A 16,879-nucleotide genomic window follows, 5' to 3' on the forward strand; every position below is an offset into this window, starting at 1 on the left:
CCCCCGGTCCCGAGCTGCTCTCCTCGCCCGCCTGCCCCTTGCCCGCCCCCTCGGGGGGTCAGCGACGCTGTCGCCCGCTTGGGGAGCGCTGAGGTGCCCGCACTTAGCCCGTGCGTGCGTGACGTGCGTCCCACTCCGGCCACTGACCTGCCTCTACCCTCCTCGTGTGTGTGTATTTCCTAGGGACGGAATTGGACGAAAGTTTCAAGGAGTTTGGGAAAAACCGCGAAGTCATGGGGCTCTGTCGGGAAGGTGAGTCCAGCCCCCCTGATGGAGTTTCTGCAGGTCCCGGGGAACTTCCCCTGCCGGCTGCACGGGGGCCTGAAACTTTAGCCCACCTTACCACTGCTTCCCCCACGCGAGGATGCCGCCCGAGGAGGAAGGAGGGCAAGGGGCAGAGCGTTTGGAAAATCTGGTTTCCGGGGACTTCCTGTAGTAGGGAGCATCCCGGCACCCTTGAGTGGGGGCCCGGCGAGTTGCCGCTGAGTGGCGAGTGATAGGTAGCCGGCTCGCAGGACTGCAGAAGACCTTCCATTGCTGCGTGCTGAGCACAGGGACCTGGCAGCCAGTTTAACCCAGATCTCTTCAGGTCTGACCCTCTTACGGAGAATAACAAGCGGAGGAAAGAATTCTCAGCTTTGGCAAGCATTTCTACTAATGCTTAGGGGGATGCCCTGGAAAGGAAACCATGTCACCTGAAAATTTCTGCTGCAATCAAAATGGATTTTCATCTTTAAGAAAGGTGACGCTGTACCGTCTGAGATTTAAGTTACAAAGTTTAGCATGCTGCAAAGTGATTGTTATTGCGAGGAGGAGTTGGTCAGCTTTTGCTTGCTTGCTTGTTTTTGTTTGTGGGTGAGGCTGCCAAGTTCAGGAAAGAAAAGGCTAGAATTTATAGGGGTGAAACATGCTTTTAGTGCCTATAGCAGTCAAAATCCAATTATTTGTCAGTGTTTAATAAAACTGTTGGATAAAAGGATACTCTAGGGAAATATCTGTAGCTAAAAGTGTGACTCCAAATGAGAAAGGCAGAGGAGGCACCTAGAAACTGTCAGACTTTGCTTTAAGATTTTCTTTGAATAGTCAGCCTTTCTTGTGCATGGCGAGCTCCAGGCCTGGGCACACTGGTCAGAAAAGACTTGTTGAGCACAGTCCACCTGTTCAACTTCAGGCTCAGTCTCAGGTTTGTCTTCAGTGGGAGTGAGGACGAGGCGTTGAGTGAGATTTGGTATCCAAATTACTGAGTTTGTATTCCCCAGTGCAGTCTTATTTCTCACCTGTAGCCATGTATTTTGGCAGAGTTTTTGCCCAGGGCTCAAGAGTAGGGACGGCTTTGGCTACTGGAAGCTGTTAAAGCCCAGAGCTGGCTCATTGTTACCCTGTCTTCACGTTTCTGTCTTGCTTGTGGCACCTGTCTTTTTTTCGGGCTCCTAGTCTTTGTTTTTTCAATTGGCCGCTTGTTGGCCTCTTGGAACTGTGAAGAAGAGTGATACCTACCCATGGCAGTTCTGAGAGGGCTTCCAGTTGGATTAGATTATAGAGCAAACTAGTGGATTTTGAAAATGAGTGTTGGTGTTTGAGAGCCGAGGAAAGAGACGGAAAGCATAGGACTTGTTGGCGATGTTGCAATAGGAAAAATCAGTTGTTTCTCCGGTTTTGGAGTTGAACTGGCAGGCTGCCTGGGCTCAGACAATTAGAATCATTGGAGCAGTTGGAGGAGAGCTTCAGCGGACCGGACCCGCACTTGGTCATAGTTTTCTTTCTCTGGGTGTGGATAGTTTCTCAGAATAGATTCCTAAATCTGTGAGAAAATAGGGTGCTAATTATCGGTAATTCCCCTATGAAGGGTGAGTAAGTGTATCACTGCTTCACTGGGCAACTTTGCCTGGACTGAAAACCAACCAGATACAGTGACGTAGATCTGCTTTTTGTCTGTTTGTTATTTTCTTCTGAGACTTTCATTCATCACGTTTTCCACAAAGACACGAGACCTTTTAACTATCTACGTACTTGAGGCACAGAAGGGTCATGTACTTCTGACCTGTTAAAGTAGTAGTTTTTATTAAAACAAAAAACAAAACCAAACCCGTTGCTGTTGAGTTGATTCCGACTCTTAGCGACCCTATAGGACAGAGTAAAACTGTGCCATAGGGTTTCCAAGCAGTGGCTGGTTCGAACTGCTGACCTTTTGGTTAGCGGCCGTAGCTCTTAACCGCTGTGCCTCCAGAGCTGCGGTCTTTGTAAGAGGTGCCTTTTTTCCTTTCGGCTGCTCTAGCCATTTACAGGATGCGATAGCTACCAGGCTGGTTGGAGTTCACACATGCTTGCTCCAAGGAGAGACTGCAGTTTTAAATTCAGTCAGTTTTGATTTGCTTGTGACTTGGTGGATTTTCTGGGCAGTGTAAGAATCTGCTCTAAGCCGTCACGCAGTGGGCCTTTATGCTGTCCAAACAGACAGCTCATTACGGCTGTGTGAGAAATAAAAACACATTTTAATATTATAAAAAAATTGCTGGACAGTTGTATCCCCTTGTTTTTGGTTCAGATGATATCCTTGAAGAAAAGGCATTTTGGAGTCTTATATATATAATTCCAAACAAGATACAGATGGAATCCCTGGGTGCTGTAAACGGTTGATGCACTTAACCGCTAACTGAAAGGTTGGAAGTTTGAGTCTACCCAGAGGCACCTCAGAAGAAAGGCCTGGCAATCTACTTCTGAAAAATTAGCCATTGAAAACTCTATGGAGCACAGTTGTACTCTGACACGCCTGGGGTGGCATGAGTTAAACGCGACTCCATGACAACTGTTTGATTTGTTTTTTTTCCTTCTGTTAGCCCAGGATGGCAAATTAGAATAAAATTTCAGTAATATTTCAGAGGTCCACCTAATTGTTTTCTCTGCATTCTCATATTTTTATAGCTTTGTTTGTTTTGTTCTATAACCTGGCAGCATAATTGATTTTGGTGGGAAAAGATTGATAGTACATTTTGATTTTTTTTTTTTTTTTTTAAGGACAATACTCAGAAGACAAATTATTTGTTTTAAAGGTGATTTGTGAAATTCTAGATTCAACAAAATTATGTTTAGATTGAATTAAATGGTATGAATAACTGATTAAAGTTTCCATATTAATGCCTGAACGTAAAGAGAGCCTTAAAAAAATCAAAACAGTAAACATCTTAATTTCACAGCAAATTGAATATACATACGCAGTGGTTAAGAGCTTGACAGTTAACCAAAAGCTTGGCAGTTTAAATCCACCGGCCGCTCCTTGGAAACCCTATGGGGCAATTCTACTCTGTCCTATAGGGTTGCTATGAGTCAGAATCGATTGGATGGCAGCGAGTTTTATGTTCTTTTTACATACACACACATACATACAGTTTCATCGTGGGATTGTGGGAGTTGACAGTGGAATTGGAAGAACAACATTTTCTTTGGGAAGCCATCCCTGACTTCTCTTCAGTCCACCTGTTGTGCAGTAGCCAGGTACTTTTCCTTGCTCCAAATGCTTTTCTTCCCACCTTTGGAAAGTTTATATTATGCGACGGCTGCTACATTGGAGCAGGCTTCCTGTGGGCAGGTGCCTTGTTTGTTCAGGCATATTTAGCTCCTGCATGCAGTTTGTGCTCGATGCAGACTTGTTCAAAATGACTGAATTGGACTACTGGGAAGGTTGAGTTGAGTCACTCAAGGGTGAATGGTTCAAATGACCAATTTTCCATTGTATTGTGACCTAAGAAAGCTGGTACCTATTCTGTGGGGGTGGGCACTTCATGGACCCCGGGGAGTGGGGAGGCGAGGCCTCTCTCAGTGCCTCTTCCTATTGCTCTGCTTGAGTTCAGCACTCCATTTATACTTCCCAGAGAGGGTGAAGACAGGCCAGCACCTCTCATCTCTGCTATTTAGGGTAGCAACCCGGGGAGATAGCCACACTGCAATTAACAGAGTCGAGTCAAAGGCAGGATGGCAAAGAGGTTGGCTGGTACCTGCAGGGAGCTAGGTAAAAAGAAAGAAGAGCTGGAGAGGTGGGCAGTCTCAGCTGACACAGACTGAGTCAACATAACAGTACCACTTTTTTCTTCCCGGGGTGGGGGTTGGGGGGATGGTTCCTGGGCAGGTAATTGAAATCAGAAGAGATGTTCGCGTGAAGTAGTTGTTAGAGGCACTACATTATAGACCTAAAAGCCTCTCCCTGAAGTGGGAAGCGTTTCTTCCTAGGGTGCCTCTTACCTGTTTTCCCCCTTTTTCTTATGGACAATTTGAAACATAATAAAAGTAGAGAAACTATTTTAATGAACCTCCTTGAATCGATCCCCCATCTTGAAAAATTATTAAGTCATGGCCCAATCTTGTTTCATGTCTTCTCCACTCCCCACACTGAATAATTGCAAAGCAGGTCTCAGGAATCATATTTCTTTCTTTTTTTTTCAATGCTTGCATGAACTTGAACTTACTTCCTGCCAAATGGAGCCCTTGAATGTACTGCCCGTTCTTTTGAGGCACGCCAGGCTGCCCTTTCTGATCTCCATGGGTGTGGAAGGGCTCTGGCAGAGGGCCCTGCTCACAGTCTGTTACTCTCAGGTGGAGAGCCACACTAAGCCTCGGACAGGAACCAGTGAGACCTGGGTTTTGGTGTGCGTCAGAATCATCTGGAGTGCTTGTTGACCACAAACCCACATCTGAGGGACTCTCAGGTGATTCAGTTGCAGGTAGTCAGCGCTGGGGTGATGACGGGCGGCATCCTTGCCGACAGTTCTTGTGTATTATTCCCAACCAGTAAGTTCTGCACTAACCCTTGGGTGAAGGAGCCCTGGCGTCCCAGATAGATATTCCGACAGCAGGGATCCTTCCGCCTGCAGCACCTCAGCTGTTCTAAGGCACTGCAGCCCCTGGGCCAAATTCTGCCTGCAGCCTAGATAAGAATAGTTTTTGTATCATTAAACAGTTGAAACAGTAAGTCAAAACAAGGTTTCCTGACACGTGAAAATTTTATGCCGTTCAAATGTTAGTATCCATAAATAAAGTTTTATTGGAATACGGTCATGCCCATTCATTTACTTATTGTGTATGGCTGCTTTCTTAATACAATGTACAACAGAGTTGTGTAGGTATGACAGAGCCCATACAACCCTCTACGCTTAAAATATTGACTGTCCCACTCTTTACAAGAAAAAGGTTACTAACCCCTGTTCCAATGAGTTCTTTGGTTAATGAAAGGAAACGGTTTTGCAGAATGTGATTTGAGTTCTCTTTGAACTGTTTTGAGGGGGAGAAAATTCAAAATTGTAAAGTCCAATATTTTTAAACCAAAGTTTATTCGATGTTAAAGAAATGTGCTGAGATAGAAGGAAATATATGGAGTAAGTTCCTGTAGTTGTCCACCTTTGTCATTCACTTTTTTTTTCCTGGGGCGTACACCTGTTTTACATGTCTATCTGTATACCTATATACATGTATATAAGGTGCCATTCAGTCAGTTCCGATTCATAGCAACCCTGTGTACAACAGAACGAAACACTCCCTGGTCCTGTGCCATCCTCACAATCGTTGCTGCGCTTGAGCCCATTGTTGCAACCACTGCGTCAGTCTATCTTGTTGAAGGTCTTCCTCTTTTTTGCTGACCTTCTACTTTACCAAGCATGATGTCCTTCTCCAGGGACTGTTCCCTCCTGATAACATATCCAAAGTATGTGAAACGAAGTCTCAACTATCCTCGCTTCCAAGGAGCATTTTGGCTGTACCTCTTCCAAGACAGATTTGTTTGTTCCTCTGGCAGTCTATGGTATATTTAGTATTCTTCACCAACATCATAAATCAAAGGTGTCAATTCTTTTATCTTCCTTATTCATTGTCAGCTTTTGCATGCATATGATGCAGTTGAAGATACCATGGCTTGGGTCAGGTGCACCTTAGTCTTCGAGGTGGCATCTTTGCTTTTCAACATTCTAGAGAGGTCTTCTGCAGCACATTTCCCAGTGCAGTGCGTCGTTTGATTTCTTGACTGCTGCTTCCCTGGGTGTTAATTGTGGACCCTAGTAAAATGAAATCCTTGACAACTTCAGTCTTTTCTCCATTTATCATGATGTTGCTTATTGGTCCACTTGTGAGGATTTTTGTTTTCTTTATGTTGAGGTGTAATCTGTACTGAAGGCTGCGGTCTTTGGTCTTCATCAGTAAGTGCTTCAAGTCCTCTTCACTTTGACAAGCAAGGTTGTGTCATCTGCATAAAGGCAGTTTGAATACAGAGCATCAACACAGTGTTTCTTAGTTTCCAGGAGTTTTGGACTGTGAGGGTGGTGCTCGGGTCCTGTTAAGCCTCTGTGTGGTTGGTAAATTTTCTGGAGAAAGAGCCTGTGTAGATCTTCCGTGAGTTTTCAGAAGGGTGTCTGACTGAGTTTTCTTAGAATCCCTGACCTCGAGCTCGCTTGGAGAATCGGAAGCCCTGTTGGAGGACTTGGGAATCATAAGGAGAATTCTCCAGGAAACAGGTCTGCGTTTTGATTCAGGAAGGGAGCGTTCCGTGTCCTCAGACCCCACATCTTTAAGGTTTTGTGCTTTCTGAGCTCAATCCATGCCGAATTCCTGAGCCCCCAAGGCTTCACAGTGGGTGGAAGTCAAGCACGTGTTTCTGCAGTAGGATGGGGTTTCCAAGCTGTACCACATATAGTCTCGAGTGGTTCTTGTAAACTCTAATCTCGGCGGGAAGTGTGAGGTATTCGCGCATCATTACGGAGTGCGACCACATGTTGCTATGTAGTCTCATTTCTTATAAGGACGCCCACTTCCTGATGTCCACATGGCACAGTGCTCATGTGTGAATGTGGACAGCTCAAGTTCGTAGCACGTTTCCCTTGTGCTGGCACGTGTTTTACCTTGTGTAGTCTTCCCAGCAGTCCTGTGATGTGGATGTCATCATTAATCCCGTTTTACAGATGAGGAAACTGAGGCTTAGAGAAGTGAGGTAACTTGCAATGTCACAGAGCATTTAAGGGAGATCTGTAACAGCTCTGTCTATCTCCACTACCCACGTGCCCAACCGCTCTGCCGTGCTGAGCCCATTCCAGAGTGCGCACCTGGTTTCGTGAGTCTGGGCAGGTCTCTTAGGTTCCCTGACATTATCTTGGCTGAAATACTGACCTTGGAAAAAAAAAATTTAAATCAGGACGTCAGAGCCTTTTCCTAGCTGTGCCTTGCAAGAGTTTATATGTCCTATGTAGAAGTTCTTTTATAACATCTTTTCTTTGGTGGGGAAGGGGGTGTATGTGGTTTGCGTTGAAAGTAACTGGCTTTAAAAAAAGATTACGTGAAAGCTAAGGTTCCGGCAGGTAGCAGACGCAGTCATCTGGGATTTGTGCCTCCAAAAAGGAAAAAAAAAATCCTTTAAAAAGGGAGAAGTGAAATTTCACTATTTAAATAGCATTTCAGCATAAGATTGCTTTTAATCACATTGATATTCAAAGTTTATGGCAGCATTTCTAATAAATGTGCCCCTCTGATTATTAAAGTATTTTTTGGTTGAAGTTCTAAGGAGAAAAGGAAGCCTGTTAGTAGACTTAACAGTTAAAGTTACTGTACTTTAGAGAGAAAGGCAGAGGGTTACATTTATATTTATCTTGTACAGTAGGGATTATTATAAATGAGCAAAAGGAGAAGAATGATTTTTGCATTTCAGCCGCCCGTAGCATAAAACTAGATTGAGTATTCTTGTTCTGTTTTGTAATAAACACCCTGTTAACATGAAATCCTTTTTCTCTTACATGTAAGCATATGGCAAGGAAAAAGCAGTAGTTTATTATCAGTTAGATTCATAATCTTAAAACAGAAACTATTCCCTCCCAGGCTGCACAGCAGTTTTCCATCATCCTGACTGCCAGTAACGTGGTAGGAAGAAGAGAGTGTGTTTAACTGGTGGTTCCCAGGCTTTGCTATTTCAGACCAGGAAATGTCAGAAGTAATTTGGGGATACCAAACTCAGGGTTGCCAGCATTTTCATTCACCCATTTCACTTACTTGTCATCATAAAGGTAGGAAGGACATTGTTTTGGAATAAAAGATAATCCTTTAAATTTGAAAAGTTTAGTTTTAGGAAAGACTCATTGCATCGTCATTTTTCTCATTTCGTTGTGGACTTCTCCAAGACTGCTGTTTGTTTCGTTTGGTGTCTGAGAACCACTGATTGAAATCGTTGTTTCCCAAAATGCGTTCCATGGCGCTGCCTCTGTGTGCTGTTACTGGGGGTCATGTAGAAAAGCGGTTCCATATGGTAAGTGCATGAGGCAGCTTTAAACAGAAGCAGTATTTTATTGGGAACTCCGGTTCTGGAGTTAAACAAACTGGTTTCAGATCTCAGCTGGAGTAGGTGAGTGACTTGAGGAAAATTATATAGCTTTTCCGAGCCTTAGTTGACTTACCTGTAAAATGGGCTTAGGGTTAGTACTTCATAGTGTTTGGGAGGATTAAAAGATATAATGCAGGTTAACAGCTTGTATAGTGTTTAGCTGAGTAACTGTTAAGAAATGTTAGTTACTAATTTTATTATTTTTGTACATAATGAAAATGCAGTGTCGTGAGCGTGCTGCTAATTGGGGGAGCGGCAGGGGAAAATGCTAGCTTTCCTTTGGCAGACGAGGTAGGCAGTGAGAGGAAAGGTTGGCGCGTTCAGGACAGCGGCACGTAGCAGATGAACCCGAGTTTCAAGCTTTCTTGGACTTTAGTAACAGAAGCGGAAGTTGACATTTCTTATTTCCTCTTTGGTCATCTCTTCTGACTTGCAGAGAGAAGCCCAGTGCCGTCCCTGCGTGTGCAGAGCTGCACTTGCTCTCCTCTGGAAGCCTGTACTTGGTATTTCTCTAAACGACTTCTCGGAATGCTATTCAAACCCCTTCTCCTGGGTAAGAAAGGTAAAGGACAGCTAACAGAAGGAAGTCATCCTCACTAAGCTGGGAAATGGCTGAGACGGACGCACAAGGCTCCTGCTTATATGATTTTATCTATGCGTTGTGGTGGTCATGGGGTTTTCTGCCCGATGAGGGAATTTAGAACATTGCCTTTTCAATTCTTGAAAATTTCCTTTTTAATTTGAAGGAGTTTTCTATTTAAGTTATCTAGTTCTCTTTGGAAACTACATGGACAGATTTGTTTTAATGGAAAAATATTATTATAGAAATTAATACGTGTTCGTGTAAATAATAGTAATAATAATGGAAGAACGGAACACGAAAGTCATCATTCTGTGTAATCCACTCTGGCCACTTTTAAATCTTCAGTACAGGCCTTGGACTTCGGGCAGTTGGTACTTGATCAAGGGCTCCCATATATCTACTTCGGGCACTTACTGACAGGCAGGACTCAAACTTCTAGCCTGGTCATTTGACCTCCTGAGTAGCTGCAAACCCTGCCCTTCGGCAGGCATCAGGATATATTGTCCAGTGTGGTGCTTTTCTTGAGGATCCTCTGACTGTTTTGCCTTAACTTCATTCATTCAACTTTTACCCCACAGACATTTGACAGGTGTGTTCTCTTTGCCTCATGCTGAGCTAGAGTTTGAGGATACAACTGTAAACAGGGTGAGAAAGCACAGCCCTAACCCCCGAGTCAGGCAGTTGGTCAGCAAATACATATGGTGGTTGTTGTTAGGTGCTGTTGAGTTGATCACGACTCATAGCGACCCCGTGTACAACAGAACGAAACACTGCCCGGTCCTGCGCCGTCCTCACAATTGTTATGCTTGAGCCCATTGTTGCAGCCACTGTGTCAGCCCGTCTTGTTCAGGGTCTTCCTCTTTCTCACTGATGTCTTTCTCCAGGGACGGGTCCCTCCTGATACAAAGGTGGAGTTACCCGTTAAGTGCCAGGTTCTCTGATAGGTGCCAGACATGGAGCAAAACAATCAGAGCCCTTGCCCTCTCGTGCAGCAAGATACAGTTAATACACAGATGTTATCAAGGACGCTTAGGTGCTGAAATGTCAGTGAAGTAGGCTAATGAGTGAGGCGTGGGGGCGGTTTCTAGCTAACGTGGTTGAAAAAGGCTTTTCTGAGGGTTTAGCATTGGAGCTGAGAACTGAGTGAGAAGCAGCAGCTGCTGGGACATCTGGGAGGGGAGGAAGAGTGGTCCACGCAGAAGAAAAAGCAGGTACACGGGCCCTGAGGTGGGGGCGGGGAAGACGGAGGGAGCCAATGCTCACAAAGGTCAGATTGCAGAGGCCAAGGTGAGGAGTTTGGGTTTATCGTGACTGTGACAGGAAGCTACTGAAAGTCTCTTCTACAGGGGGATGATGTGATCGGACTCCTACTGTGTGAAGACCACTGGCTGCTATATGGTGAATGGATTGGGGGAGGGGGGGTGTAGCTGGTTGACCAGATGAAGAGGGATGGTGGCTTAGACTCTGGGGATGACAGTAGCAATGCTGAGAAGTTGTCCCATTTAGGATGTGTTTCAAAGGTAGACTTGATAGGATTTAGTAAAACTTGGATGTGTGGTGAAAGAGAAAGATAAGAACTGGGATTTGGAGCTCACACACATCACTGAATGGTGCCCTTTAACGAGTCAGGGAATGGTGGAGAATATGGGGAGACAGGGTCAGGAGCTCTGTTTTTATACTTGTGGGCATCCGCATCCAGCTGTGGTGCTGGCTGTTGAATATGCAGCATGGGGCTTGGTGGAGCAGCCTGGGCAGGAGGCGCTGGGGCCGTCTGTGGCGTCAGTGTACAAAGGGTTCTGAAAACCACGGGACTGGGTGAGTTCCCCTAAGGAGTGTTGATAAAGAAGACAAGAGGGCCAGGAGCCGAGCCTGGGATTACTGCACATTCAGGGGCCTGGCAGTAAGGAGGAACCTGCAGGAGGGGTGAGGAATCTAGTGAGATGGGAGGAAAACCAAGTGAGTGTGCTGGTACAGAATCCAAGAAGAGACAATGCTTTTAACAGGAAGCGATCCCGGGTATCAGATGCTGCTGCGAAGTAACGTGAGGCCAGAGAATTGATTTCTGGCTTTGGAAGTATGGAGGCAACTACAGCCGTGCTTGTGCTCAGGATTGTTGGAGAGGCAGGTACCTGGTTGGAGGGAATGTGAGAATGGGAGTTGAGGACGTGGGGAAGACAAGTGTGGACAGCTCTTTAAGGGGGTTCGCTTTGAAAGGGAATGGAGAAAGAGGCCATAGCAGGACAGGGACATGGGGCAAAAGGGAGATTTTAAAACTGTTTTTGGATAGTATTAGGACATGTTTGTCTGCTACTGGGAGTAATTCAGGAGTGAAGGAGATATTGAAGACGTGAGAAAGAGGGATAATCCTTGAGTGGGCAAAAGGGGATGGAACCTAGAGCCCAAGTGGACAGGTTGGTCTTGGATAGAATCACGGACTTTCTTCCCCTGTAACAAGAGGAAATGTGTATGGAGTCAGTTGCAGGTGGAGACGTGGAATTGTGGGATGATAAGATGGTTTGTTTTGGCGTTTCTGTGAAGGAAGAGGGAAGTCGACAGGTCATGAGTTGAGAGTAGGCAGGAGGAAGGATTTTGTCGTTCTTCTCAGAGTATCCAGACAAGGAGATAGCCAAGGAAACAGGCAATTGTGCATCCTTTAGAGAGTTCCCAGCACCGTGGAAGAAAATCCAAACTCCCTGTGAGGTCCCCAGTCAGCAGAGTGTGAGTCCAGAAAATCAGGAATTGTAACAGCTTCAGGTAGAGTGCTGTCAGAGCGTGGGGAGGGGATGGGGTCAGATGAGGAGGCTTCCTGGAGGAGCGGAAGGGGAGAGTTGGAGCTTCTGTTGAGCCTTGAAGGATGAGTCAGTCAGTCTCGTAGGGGAGGAGCTTCTGAGGTGGGGCATTGCTGTGGGATAACCTAGAAGTTGCTGCAGCGTTGGAAGGTGAGTAGTGGAGAGCGCGTCATGTGGCAGGAAGCCGATCCCGACTCATAGTGACCCTTTAGGGCAGAGTAGAACTGCCCCATAGAGTTTCCAAGGAGGGCCTGGTGGATTCGAACTGCCGACCTTCTGGTTAGCAGCCGTAGCACTTAAACCACCATGTCACTAGAGTTTCCTGCATTAACTATGGATGCAAGTAAAATGAAATTCTTGACAACTTCAGTATTTTTTGTTTATCATGATGTTGCTTATTGGCCCAGTTGTGAGGATTTTTGTTTTATCTTGAGGTGTAATCCATACGGAAGGCTGTGGTCTTTGATCTTCATCAGTAAGTACTTCAAGTCCTTTTCGCTGTTCAGTAAGCAAGGTTGTGTCATCTGCATATCCAGGTTGTTAATAAAGTCTTCCTCCAATCCTGATGCCCTGTTCTTCATGTATTATAGTCCAGCTTCTCAGATTATTTGCTCAGCATAGAGATTTAGTATGGTGAAAGGATACAACCCTGACGTACACCTTTCTTAATTTTAAAGCACGTAGTATACCTTTGTTGTGTTCGAACAACTCCGTCTTGGTCTGTGTAAGGTTCCCCATGAGCACAATTAAGTGTTCTGGAATTCCCATTCTTTCCAATGTTATCCATAATTTGTTATGATCCACACAGTTGAATGCCTTTGCATAGTTAGTAAAACACAGGTGAACATTTTTCTGATATTCTCTGCTTTCAGCCAAAGTCCATTTGACATCAGCAGTGATATCCCTTGTTCCATGTCCTCTTCTGAATCCAGCTTAAATTTCTAGCAGTTCTATGTTGATGTACTGCTACAACAGTTTTTGAATTATCTTTAGCAAGAATTTACTTGCATATGATATCAGTGATATGGTTTGATAATTTCCACATTCTGTTGGATCATGTTTCTTTGGAATGGACGCAAATATGGATCTCTTCCAGTCACTTGGCCAGGTAGCTGTCTTCTAAATTTCTTGGCATAGACGAGTGAGCGCTTTCAGCACTGCATCTGTTTTTGAAACATATCAGTTGGTATGCTGTCTTCTTCCTCCATACAATCAGCTCTTGATCATATGCTACCTCCTGAAACGGTTGAACATTGACCAGTTCTTTTTTGTACGGTAACTGTGTATTTCTTCCATCTTCCTAATGCTTTCTGTGTCTTTCATTATTTTGCTCATAGAATCCTTCACTGTTGCAACTCGAGGCTTGAATTTTTATTTCAGTTCTTTCAGCTTCAGCAATGCTGAGCATGTTCTTCCCTGTTGGTTTTCTAACTCCAGGTCTTTGTACATGTCATTATAATACTTTGTCTTCTCGAGCCACCCTTTGAAATCTTCTGTTCAGCTCTTTTACTTCATCATTTCTTCCCTTTGCTTTAGCTACTCTACATTAAAGAGCAAGTTCCAGAGTCTCTTCTGACATCCCTTTTGGTCTTTTCTTCCTGTCCTATCTTTTTGATGACCTTTTTCTTTCTTCACGTATGATGTCCTTGATGTCATCCCACAACTCGTCTGGTTTTCGATCATTAGTGTTTCATTGCTTCGAACCTGTTCTTGAGATGGTCTATAAATTCAGGTGGGATATACTCAACATCATACTTTGTCTCTTGTGGACTTCTTCTAATTGTCTTCAACTTCAGCTTGAACTTGCGTATGAACATTGATGGTCTGTTCCACAGTCAGCCCCTGGCCTCGTTGTGACTGATGATATCGAGCTGCTCCATTGTCTCTTTCTACAAATGTAATCGATTTGATTCCTGTGTATTCCATCTGGTGAGGTCCACATGTATAGTCACCATTTATTGTTGTTGAAAAAAGGTATTTCGAATGAATAAGTCAGTGGTCTTGCACAATTATGTCATGCAATCTTCCAGTGTCGTTTCTATCACCAAGGCCATATTTTCCAACTCCCGATCCTGCTTCGTTTCCAACTTTCACATTTCAATCACCAGTAATTATCAATGCATCTTGATTGCATGTTTGATCGATTTCAGACTACAGAAGTTGGTAAAAATCTTCAGTTTCTTCATCTTTGTCCTTAGTGGTTACTGCGTTAATTTGAATAATAGTCGTATTAACTGATCTTCCTTGTAGGTGTGTGGATATTATTCTATCACTGACAGAGTTGTACTTCAGGATAGATCTTGAAATATTCTTTTTGTTGATGAATGTGACTCCATTCCTCTTCAATTTCTCATTCCCAGCATAGTAGACCATAAGTCTGTCTGATTCAAAATGGCCAATTCTGTTACGCCTAGGATATCGCTAATTCCTAGGGTATTAATCTTTATGTGTTCCATTTCATTTTTGAAAACTTCCAACCTTCCTAGATTTATACTTTGTACATTCCATGTTCCGGTTATTAGCAGTTGTTTGCGGGTTTTTCTTCTCATTTTGAGTCGTGCCACATCAGCAAAGGAAGTCCCAAAAGCTTGACTCCATCCATGTCATTAAGGTCAACCCTACTTTAAGGAGGCAGCTCTTCTGCAGTTGTATTTTGAGTGCCTTCCAACCTGAGGGGCTCATCTTCCGGCAGTATATCAGACAGTGCTCCACTGCTATTCATAAGGTTTTCATTGGCCAGATTTTTTTCTTTTTTTTAATTGTACTTCAGGTGAAGGCTTACAGAACAGTAGTACACATATTGTTTTATGACATTGGTTAACAACTCCACAACATGTCAACCCTCTCCCTTCTCGACCTTTTTTTTTTTTTTTTTGGTGAAAATATACATAGCCAAAGATGCACCATTTCAAAAATTTCTACATGCACGGTTCAGTGACATCGACTACGCTCTTCCACTTGTGCTGCTATTCTCACTTTAGATGAAGGTTTACAGAACAAAATAGTTTCTCATTTAACAGTTAGTACACATGTTGCCCTATGACGATGGTTAACAACCTCACAAGCCATCAACACTATCCTTACTCAACTTTGGGTTCCCTATCACCAGCTTCCTTGCCCCCTTCTGCCTTCTGGCCCTTGTCCCTGGACTGCTGTACCTCATTAGTCTCATTTGGTTTTATGGGGCTGTCCACTCCCAGGCTGAACGGTGAACCTCGGAGATGACTTCACCACTGAGCTAAAAGGGTGTCTGGGGGCCATACTCTCGGGGTTTCTCCAGTCTCCTTTAGGCCAGTAAATCTGGTCTTTTTTTTGTGAGTTAGAATTTTGTTCTACATCCTTCTCCAGCTCTGTCCAGAACCATCTGTTGTGATCCAGGTCAGAGCAGTCAATGGTGGTAGCTGGGCACCATCTAGCTGTACTGGACTCAGTCCGGTGGAGGCCTTGGTAGCTGTGGTCCATTAGTCCTTCGGGCTAATCTTTTCATTGTATCCTGTTCTCTTCATTCTCCCTTGCTCCCGAAGGGATGAGACCAGTGGAGCATCTTAGATGGCTGCTCACAGGCTTTTAAGACCCCAGACGTTAGTCACCAAGGTAGAATGTAGAACATTGCCTTTATAAACTGTGTTATGCCAATTGAGCTAGATGTTCCCCCAGACCATGGTCCCCACAGCCCTCTACCCAGCAATTCAGTCCTCAGGGAGTTTGGATGTGTCTGTGGAGCTTCCATGACCTTTCCTTGTACAGGTTGTGCTGGTTTCCCCTATATTGTGTACTGTCTCACCCTTCACCCAAGATACCACTTATCTATTGCCTGTTTAGTGTTTCCCCCCCACCCCTCCCATTCCTGGTAACCAACAAAGATTGTTACATTTTGTGCTTGCTTCGGCAGCACATATACTAAAATTGGAGTGATACAGAGAAGATTGGCATGGCCCCTACGCAGGGATGACACGCAAATTAGTGAAGCGCTCCATATTTTTGCATGTAGAAATTTTTGGAATGATGTATCTTTGCCTATGTGTATTTTCACCAAAAAAAAAAAAAACATTGAGAAGTTAGAGGGTTGACATGTTGTGGGGTTGTTAACCAGTGTCATAAAACAATATGTGTACTACTGTTTCATGAGGAACTATTTGTTCCTACTGTTTCATGAGAAACTATTTGTTCTGTAAGCCTTCACCTGAAATACAATAAAAAAACAAAAAAGATTGTTACATTTTGTGTGTGAACTTTTTCATGGATTTTTACAATAGAGGTCTCATACAATATTTGTCCTTTTGTGATTGACTTATTTCACTCAGCATAATGTTCTCCAGTTTCATCCATGTTATGAGATGGTCCACAGATTCATCGTTGTTCTTTCTTGTTGCATAGTACTCCGTTGTGTGTATGTACCACAGTTTGTTTATCCGTTCATCTGTTGATGGGCATCTAGGTTGTGTCCATCATTTTGCTATTGTGAACAATGCTATTAAGTGTAATTATTGATAGATGTGAGTTTGTTGCTGTCATTTTGTAGTGTTTTTTTGTGGTGCTGACGTTTTCTTTGTTCTTCTTATTCTCTTGTGCTGAGTTACTTTTGTTTGTGGATTTTGTTTTCATTTCTTTTGTTTTTGTAGGTTTTGTTTTTGCGAGACTTTATGTTTTTCCTCTTTATTTTTATGTTCGTTAACTTTCTTTGTGGTTACCATGAATTTAACCCTTATCTTTCTAAGTTTGAAGCAGTCTACCATTACTTTGCATTGCCTTGGCTTCCTCCCCATTAGAAGGTTCTATACCTATGCCGTTTATTCCCTCTTTTATTGTTTTGATGTTGTTGTAATTTACTGATTACCTGCTCTGATTCCCTGTTGTATTTCTTTTGGTTTTGGATAGTCCTTGAGAGTTCATTTCCTAGATTGGTATCTGACTGGTACGATCTTGTGTCCGAGATTCTGCCTGTGAGCTGAAGTTGTTTGTTCTCAGATCAAAGAACTCCCTTTAATAATTCTTGTAAGTTTGGTTTGGCTTGTACATATTCCCTTAATTTCTGTTTATCTGGAAATGACCTAATTTCACCATCATATGTGAACGAGAGTTTTGCAGAATATATTATTCTTCGCTGGCAATTTTTTTCTTTCAAGATTTTATATATGTCATCCCATTGCCTTCTTGCCTGCA

General features: G+C 43.8%; 1 protein-coding gene and 1 non-coding gene across 2 annotated transcripts in view; both read left to right on the forward strand.

Annotated features, from left to right (window-relative positions):
* Nucleotides 1-188: 188 nt before the first annotated feature.
* ATXN7 (ataxin 7) overlaps nt 189-16,879 on the forward strand; it is a 113,929-nt gene continuing 97,238 nt past the window's right edge. The window contains exon 1 of the mRNA XM_023727726.1: nt 189-252. Within this exon, the coding sequence (XP_023583494.1) occupies nt 234-252 (19 nt within the window). The 5' untranslated portion in view covers nt 189-233. The remainder of the gene's footprint in view (nt 253-16,879) is intronic.
* Nucleotides 15,593-15,699, forward strand: LOC111819794 (U6 spliceosomal RNA). Its single transcript, XR_002823374.1, has one exon. It is a non-coding gene; the product is annotated as a U6 spliceosomal RNA (small nuclear RNA).

Source organism: Trichechus manatus, unplaced genomic scaffold (genome assembly GCF_000243295.1).
Source record: "Trichechus manatus latirostris isolate Lorelei unplaced genomic scaffold, TriManLat1.0 scaffold00001, whole genome shotgun sequence".
Classification (NCBI taxonomy): Eukaryota; Metazoa; Chordata; class Mammalia; order Sirenia; family Trichechidae; genus Trichechus; species Trichechus manatus.